At 36.3% G+C, this 9,111-nt stretch overlaps 1 protein-coding gene and 1 long non-coding RNA gene across 2 annotated transcripts; both read right to left on the minus strand.

The window, feature by feature from the left end:
- Window positions 1-533: 533 nt before the first annotated feature.
- Window positions 534-2,518, minus strand: LOC140956180 (uncharacterized). The gene is made up of 3 exons (XM_073412768.1): window positions 2,387-2,518; window positions 1,546-2,141; window positions 534-1,326 (listed from the first exon to the last, which is right to left on the minus strand). The coding sequence occupies exons 2-3, from the start codon at window positions 1,804-1,806 to the stop codon at window positions 676-678; spliced, it is 912 nt and encodes a 303-aa protein (XP_073268869.1). The 5' UTR covers window positions 1,807-2,141; window positions 2,387-2,518; the 3' UTR covers window positions 534-675.
- A 101-nt stretch (window positions 2,519-2,619) lies between these two features.
- Window positions 2,620-3,863, minus strand: LOC140956101 (uncharacterized). The gene is made up of 3 exons (XR_012171124.1): window positions 3,754-3,863; window positions 3,032-3,573; window positions 2,620-2,937 (listed from the first exon to the last, which is right to left on the minus strand). It is a non-coding gene; the product is annotated as an uncharacterized lncRNA (long non-coding RNA).
- Window positions 3,864-9,111: the final 5,248 nt, after the last annotated feature.

The following is a 9,111-nucleotide window of genomic DNA, read 5'->3' on the forward strand; positions in this document are numbered from 1 at the left end:
TTCATTTCAAGTTTTTCTATGTGTTGGACATGCAACTCACTAAAGCATATATCTTTAAAAAAGTGATTGATTTCCATGAGTGCATTTCATAAATATATATATTTTTGCAATAAATCCTTGTATGCAAGTGAAATGATTTTTTTTACATAAACACATGACAATCATGACTTTTTATTTCATACAATCTGTAATTTTTCAAATTAACTGATCTAGATATGTTCGAAGCATATCTATTAGAAAAATACATGCTTTTTAGTTATTGCTAGAAAAATAATTGTGTATTCTTGTTTAAAGCAAAATTGATTTTGGGCTTTGTGACTTGTAGCCTATCATGCACAATCTCTATATTTTTACGGTAACAAAACAAAGTTATATCCGTTCTATTTTTTTTATTGTTTTTTGTTTTCCCTTTCATGTTTATTATTATGTTAAAAAGATTTTCAAACATTTAACCGATTGAAGCTAGCATCATATTAGTCAAATACCACCCCATGACACACTATATACATTACATTCTGGCTTCAAGGCCATCATTGAAGGGAGCAAAACCACATAAATATCACGAAACTGGATAACAACGATACATGCTATTACACTCAATATATAATGATCAATGGTAGAGATTCAAACAAACAAGAAAGAGGAAGAACATCCATGCCAGTTATATATCCCGTGTCAATCTTCTCGACGGAGCTTTTTTCCCCATACGCAAGGGACAAGAGACGATGAATGAGCTTTCCAGGCTATCTTGAGAATGTTTAATGTAGAGCCCATAAATGAGACGTACAGACGGAATTGCATTATTCCAAATACTAAGACAGGAAGGAATGAAGCAATGGAAAGGAGTAATGTTGTCAACTTCCTCTCTGATTGAATGAGTATCAAAATTGTTGCCCCAAAGGATAGCATGGTCGTTATCACAGAAAAGAAGAGGAAGGTGAAGCCAACAATAAGTTTTCGAGGAAGAGAGATGTGAAAATCTTGTAGCTCAATCGGAGAGGTCAACAAAGAGAGAAACACCACTAGGGAAGTCAAAGAGCTTGCTAAGGAGACAACATCGGAGACAGTGAAAATCACAAAATAGGGAGAGTTGATGAAGTTGGGCTTGCCAGTTTCATCAGAACCTCCGGGCACAGTATAGGCAGCAGCAAAGACAACAGTTGCAACAAGTGCAGCTACAGTGGAACAAGACTGAGATGTTTCCTTGATCCATATTTGTGCCTTTTCCAGTTGCTTCTCGTTCGCTATTTCGAAGCACTCTCTTGCAGTCTTTCCCTCGTCGTTCAGAAGCGGGACATAGTTAGAAGGAATTACCTTTTGCACTTGCTGCAATAATTGGGAGATAAATATGATTGTTATTGCTAAATAAAACTACGAACTACAGAAATGCTATTACTAGAGCAGATAATTTTTAATTGTGAATAATATTTAAATTTTGCCCTAAGTAGTCTTGGATTGGATTATTTAGTTGAAACAAATGTTTTAATAGGATTGGTGCTCTTATAACTTGTATCAAGTAAAGACAAAGGGATGAAAAGGGCTCACCTCAAACCATTGCAACTCCTCCTGAAGTTGTAGTGCAGGCCCAGGCTTGGTTACTCCACTGTTTTTCCTTTTCTCTGCAACATGATGCAACAATGTGTTGCCCTTACTATCAACAACTCGACGCATTCTAGTCAATGGAATTTTCTGTTGCTTCAGAAAATCGAAGATCTTTTTCTGGCGATACATGACGGCCATATCCAAAATGCTCTGACCCTCCTTATTGAGCTTCTCAATAGAATGAGGATGTAGTTTTGTTATCATCTCTACAATCTTTTCTATTCCCCTTCTAGTTGCAGTAAACAATGGGCTCTCCACCTTAATAGTTAATGATGACTTTATTAAAGAAGTTTGCGCTGTTGGACATTGGACATTTTTTATCTCTTTTGCTTCGCTAGTGATTTTAGAAGTTTGCCCTTCTTCTTCTTTATTTAGGTCTCCTGTTATGATTTGTGATGAGAGCAGAACGGTTTGTTTTCCATCTCGTCCTTCCTCGCCCTCTAACTCATATGAGTCATCTTTCTTTACTAGGCTTTCGGCGAATCTCAAAGCAAATACATGCTTTTTTTTCTGGTTCCAGATTCCTTCTAGCCAACATCCTACATCATGCTCATGCGAAAGGGAATGAAATTAAAAATGGATGAGAGCTAGCCATTTTTATGAAATGGAAAGAAATGTTAATGATGACAGTAGAAGGATGAACAAAAAAAAAAAAGTCAATGATAGAAAAAGGTGAAAAAATAGAGATAAGCTAAAGTAATTATCATATATAAAACAAAACAACACCAAAATACTTAAAAGAAGAAATGCATCTATAAAAGTGAGCCACATTTGTGTCCAATACCTTTAGGGACCTTTAAATATTTGAGTATGCCGCCTCTTTGATTCCTCTTCGAGACACTCCCCAGATCTCCTGAGTTCCTCCCCAGACCGCTCTCAAGATCTCCCACCCCCTTCCCGCACGGCTCCGACTTTTTCCTTTGATTTTACTCGCGGTGACGTGGAAACAGGAAGGCCTGCAAACATTTTTTTTTTCGTAATAATCAAAAGTTTTTATTAAGAAAAAAGCTACAAAGATAATAGCCTAATTTACATTAGGTAAACGAGCAGAGGAAGGCCTGCAACATAATTTAGAGTTCAAATTATATACATACATGTATATATATGTGTGTGTGTCCATGGTATTCAAACAAGAATATGTAGGCAATATTGTAAGGTCTAATAATGTGGTTGGAGTAGGCATACAACAGTAGATTAGTCTTTCAAATATGCCCATGGGAAATTCACTCTCAAAAGCAGCTGGCATTTCGGCTAGAAGTTGAAGAGTAGAAATTTGATTTCTGTCCTTCAAGCTGGCGAGCGATTTAACCAGTTCTAGCAACAGTAAAGCTGTTTCTGCATTTATGAAATTAGGAAGACAAAAATTATACAATATCTTATATATGCATACTTTTAAATTTGAAAATTCAATATAGAGAGGAATTGTTACCAAAGTTTTGCCCTATGATAGCAGCGCTAAGGATGGACAGGCCATCTACCGATCGCTTGATGTGAATTGATAATAGGCGGCCATTATTATCCACGCATTGTTCTGGTTTGGATCTGATTAAAAACTCCACTATTTCTGTCTCTGCAAATCCGGCAGCTGTAAACAATGGGGTTTCACCGAACTCATTTGGATCCGAAAGCAGCTCGGGACAACGTTCTACCAAGAGTTTTACAGCCTTATTATTGCCATAGATGGTTGCTTCGTGAAGAACCGTATTTCCAAATTTGTTTTTTTTCTTGAGAAATTCGGTCTCAGTTAGAGGTAATTCGCTTTTCGTCATGATTTCAAGTAAATCTTTAAGTGGTTGCTCTTGTTTGCTGCACACAGCTATATGAAGTGCAGTATCCTTAGAGGCCGTAAGTGGAGAGTGCAAATATTCGGAATGTTTCTGATAGTAGTCAATCATGCCATCCCATTTTCCATTCATCGCTGCTCTATAGGGTGCCTTCAGTATTGCCTCAGAACCCATAATTGCTCTCTACCTGAAATTATGCAAGTAACTATTGTTAATGAGCAATCTCAACTCAAAGCTAATTAAATTGTTACGCGAAATCCTAAGCAGGTTTGAATTTACTCATAATACCGATCATTAATATAATGGGAAACAAGATTCGGAAGAAAACACTCAAAGATAACTGTAAGTATATCATGCTCTTACATACCTTTTAGCAATGGAAATGATTGGGAATGCTGCAATAACTAGCTCTTGGTAAAATCAATGTCAACAAGAAAACTTGTTTTCAGAGAGATGACTACAAAGAAACAACTTAGCTCGCAGTTTTTCATAATTAAGCCGTTTGAGAACCCTATATATACAATCTTTTACAGTACTATTCCTCGTTAAAAATAAATTTAAATTAATATATGTGTTTTGCTTGTTTAATATATGTTAGAGAATAATATAAATTATATCTTAGTATATGTTAGAGAATAATATAAATCATATCTTATTACCTCATCTAACAGTTTAAGTTTTTAGATTGAATTGATTTTTTGACATGATATCAAAGTTTTGATAACCAAGTAGTTATGAGTTTGAATCTCACCATCTTTATTTATTTGATAAAAAATAAAATACAAGGTAATATAGGTCTGTGCAAATTTCAAGCCCACGAGCCTTCACTTGAGAGGATATGTTAGAGAAATAATATAAATAATATTTTAGCACTTAATTTAACAGCTTAAACTTTTGGGTTGAGTTGATTCTTTTTAGAATATATAAAAATGAAACTATTATAAGAATATATAATAAAGGTGAATTCTTATTTATTACTTTTATAAGAATAAAATAAAGTTATGTAGATTCTTCTATACATAGAATAAAAGGTCTTTGTAAAAGTTAAATGCTGGAGAGCATCAACTATTTGTCAAGTCCTTGTCCTTGTCCTTGTAAAAGAGACATATTAGAATAAAACGGCAGGTCCACTGCCTTAGTTCTCTCATGTGTTAAGTTATGTCCAAATTAATACACATTAGTCCAAATGTATAGTCACAAAATGTGTTCAGATAAACTCATTGTAACATTGTTTTTACGTGTCAATAAAATCTCGAGTATGTTTTTTCTTTTGCTAGATCACGATCAACTTGCTGGCACTAGCTATTATAGTATATCCTCCCGGTTTTTTTTAGATAATAGTCGAGATTTTATTAACTTTTGGGAAGATAGCCAAAGAAGTCGGAAAAAGACAACAACAGAAAGAAGAACAAAAGAAGCCATAAAAGAACGGCTACTGCAACGAAAGAAAGGGAACAGAGACTACCAAAAATTCGCTTTATAGCAACGGAATCACCGATGGAATATTTATATCGGTAATTTAAGGTTGAAATTACCGACCGAATTATGGACGGAAAGTTTGAAATAAAGAAAAAAAGGGTGGGTCGCTGATGTGGAGGTTTTGGCGGGTGATATTTCCGACAGAATCATCGACGGATTCAAAACGGGTGACCCGTACGGGTGATTGGACCGGTTCACCATCAAAAATACCGACGGACTCACCGATGAATTTGAAATGGCAGACCCGTACGGCTGACGTGACCGGTTCACCGTCAACAATACCGACGGAATCACCGAGGGATTTGAAAAGCTGGTCCGTACGGTGATGTGTCTATTTTCTTGTCAGAATAGCCGACGGATGAATGCCGTTGGTGAATCCGTCGGAAAAAGTTAATGTATGACCCCTCTGACGACCCTCTCCTCCCCCATTTCTCCTTCTTCTTCCTAATCCTAACTCTCCCCATCTGCAAATAACCAGCCCCCCCTCACACCCAAACAAAATTCTTCCTCATCTCAGCACAACAAGTTGTATTTCTTGAAGTTTTGTGGTCACAACATCCGTGTTCTGATTTACCGATGTATTTTATCAATTTTTGTAAGTAATTCTATCTGTTTAAATTTTAACATTTAAATGTCAATTTTATTATTTTTTTAGTAAATGTATTTTTGTTAGTAGATGTACGTGTTTGATTGTTATTTCTCAAACAAACTTGTAGTATATGAATGTATAATTTTATATATGTTATGGTTTGTTTTAGATCTTTTAAGATTGTATTTGTTTGTAAATTGTTAAAACTTTTTGGAATTACCAAATTACATGTTCTGTTTTGAAATAATTAATAATTTGCTTAATGGGTCCTTTTTAAGTTTTATCGATGGTATTGCAGAGTGGTAATTTCTGTTAATTTATATATATTAATTTGTATGAACGTTGATAAATGATAATGAATATTTAATATTTATGAGAACTTGCAGAGTGATTGGTTTGTTGGATAATCTCTAGGTAATGTAATATTTTTGCAAGTTTATTTACCTAACTTAGTTAATTAATATATGATGTCATCATAATTTTATAGAGGTTCGATAGAAGTCATGGATGTCTCTAGATTCACCCCAAGGATTGCGGAGGATGGATTATTGTAATGGGGTTCAGGGTTTTATTAATTTCGCAACATCTATTCCCATAAATTTTACTGGAGGCGGTATTAGGTGTCCATACAGGAAATGTAAAAATAAAAAGTATCTGCATCCAGATGTTGTAATGATGCATCTTCTACACAAATGGTTTATAGAGGATTACCAGTGTTGGTATGCACATGGAGAGGTATTTGTTAGTAATAGGAGAATGGGAGAAATGGTGGTTGGGTCAACTTCTAGTGCTAGCAACGTGCATGAAGCGACAAATGACAACACTAATCCTTACAGAAATATGGTTATGGATGCAATGAGAATGAATCAAGGTAATGTCAGTCAATGTCCAATCGTAGAAGAAGAATCTAATGCAGAGGCAGCTAGGTTTTTTTATTTGTTGAAAAAATCTGACGAACCATTATGGGATGGCTGCACAAACCATAGTAAATTATCGGTCGTAGGACAGGTGTTCACCATCAAGTCAGATCACGAATTGAGTGAGGCCGGGTATGACAAAATTATTGATTGGGCAAGAAGCATTTTACCTGAAAGGAACAGGCTGAAAGAGAACTTCTATGTTGCGAAGTCCATGATGAAACCCCTCGTTTTAGGATACCAGAAAATTGACATGTGCCCTAACTTCTGCATGTTATACTACCTTGAAAATGCTGAGATGACCAAGTGCATGACATGCGGGCATTCTCGTTACAAACCCAGAACTGGCAAGGGAAAGACTCTTGTGGCGTATAAAAACTTAGATATTTCCCAATCACACCTAGACTGCAGAGGTTATTCATGTCACCAAGGACTGCTGAGCACATGACATGGCACCAAACACATGATGTGGTTGATGGTGTGATGGTGCATCCTTCTGACGGCGAAGCATGGAAACGCTTTAACAGTGTGCATCCTGACTTTTCAGTTGAATCAAGGAATGTCCGTCTTGGGTTGTGTATAGACGGATTCAACCCATTTGGGTCATTTGCTGCTCCCTATTCTTGTTGGCCGGTCATACTCATAGTTTATAACTTGCCACCGGGAATGTGTATGAGGCTGGAGTTCATGTTTTTATCTACTATCATACCCGGTCCAAGCAGCCCGGGGCGGAATATAGATGTTTGTCTTTGACCATTGATTGATGAGCTGGCACAGTTGTGGTCCTTCGGAGCTCTGACTTATGATATATCGAGGAAACAAAATTTTCTTATGAGGGTGGTTTTGATGTGGACTATCAATGATTTTCCAGCTTATAAAATGCTTTCTGGTTGGAGCACACATGGGAAACTCGCATGTCCATACTGCATGGAAAACAACAAGGCATTCACGCTAGCAAACGAAGGTAAAGCTTCTTTTTTTTACTATTATCGTCGCTTCTTACCACTTAATCACAGGTTCAGAAAGAACAGAAAAGATTTTCTTTATTGGCGAGAGTTGAAAAGATGTGCATCCCGCGTCTTTCTAGTGAAGAATTGCATCATGTTGTATCAGAGTACGATGACATTGTGTTTGGCTTTCAATTAGGTAAGCAAAAGTTTCTTGATTTTGGTTTGACCCATAATTGGGTAAAGCGAGTATCTTTTGGGAGCTTCTTTATTGAAGACAATCTTCTCCGCCATAACCTTGACGTCATGCACATCGAAAAGAACGTGTTTGAGAATATTTTCAACACCGTCATAGATGTGAAGGGGAAGACAAAGGACAACATCAAGGCTAGAATGGATATAGCTTTATACTGTAATCGTAAAAATATGGAGTTGGTTTATCAGGAGTCACGGGTCACAAAACCAAAGGCAAGCTTCGTGTTAGAGAAAAACGCACAACTGCTAGTCTACAAATAGCTTAAGAGTCTGCGTTTTCCGGATGGACATGCATCAAACATATCAAGGCTTGTTAACATAGAGGACTGCAGATTGTATGGAATGAAGAGTCATGATTGCCACGTGTTTATGCAAACACTCATCCCATTAGCTTTTCGTGATTTGTTGCCAAAGGGAATATGGGATGCACTAACGGAGATCAATCATTTCTTCAGAGATATATGCTCTAGCAAGTTGAATGTTGAGCACATTAAGAGGCTTCAAACGAATATCATTGAGACACTATGCAAACTTGAGATAATATTCCCTCCTTTATTTTTTGACTCAATGAAGCATCTCCCTATACATCTACCGTTCGAGGTAAAAGCTGGAGGACCGGTCCAGTATAGATGGATGTACCCATTCAAATGGTTAGATATTACAGTTGCAATGGAATTCATATCTAAAAGTATTTTATATGTTTTTCTTAATTAGAAATACTTGAATTGTAATTCAATGCAGGTACTTGTTTAATCTCAAGAAAAAGGTTAAGAATAAGGCGCATGTAGAGGCTTCAATATCTGAGGTCTATATTGTTGAAGAGATCTTAACATTTATCTTGTACTATTTCGAACCTTATTTGAGAACAAGAATCAATTGCGTTCCATGGCATGATGATGGTAGTGAAGTGTCGTCCAGTGGAAACTTGTCAATATTCTCCAATACTGGACGACCCACACCTAAAAATGCCGTAAGAGGAAGATATTTGTCGGAAATAGAATTCAAACAAGCACACAACTATGTTCTATTTAATTGTGATGAGCTGAAACCATTTATTCAGTAAGTTTATATAAGTGTAATACAAATTAAACTTTGTCAGTAATATATTGCTAATTATATATTGTGAAATCATACACTCATTATCACTTGCAGGCAACATCGACAATATTTGCTCTCCAATAACTCGCAGCTAACCGACTTCCAGATCTTTCAATTACAACATGAACAATTTGCCACATGGTTCAGAACACATGTAAACACTATCACAAACTCATTCTAACTTGCAAAATTACTGTACGTATGCATGTCATTACGAGATTCTCGTTCATTTACCGTTTATTGATGTACATTACATGTATACAAGGTTTATCAAATGGGAAGGAGTGCGTCTAAGTCATTGTCTTCACTAAGCCTTAGGCCTGAAAGAAAAGTTAAGTGCTACAACGGGTATTTTGTCAATGGATATGTTTTCCATACTGAAGAATACGGGCAAGGAAGAAAGACATACAACTGCGGTGTTTGTGTTAAAGGATCCACAA

Source organism: Populus alba, chromosome 11 (assembly GCF_005239225.2).
Source record: "Populus alba chromosome 11, ASM523922v2, whole genome shotgun sequence".
NCBI classification, from domain to species: domain Eukaryota; kingdom Viridiplantae; phylum Streptophyta; class Magnoliopsida; order Malpighiales; family Salicaceae; genus Populus; species Populus alba.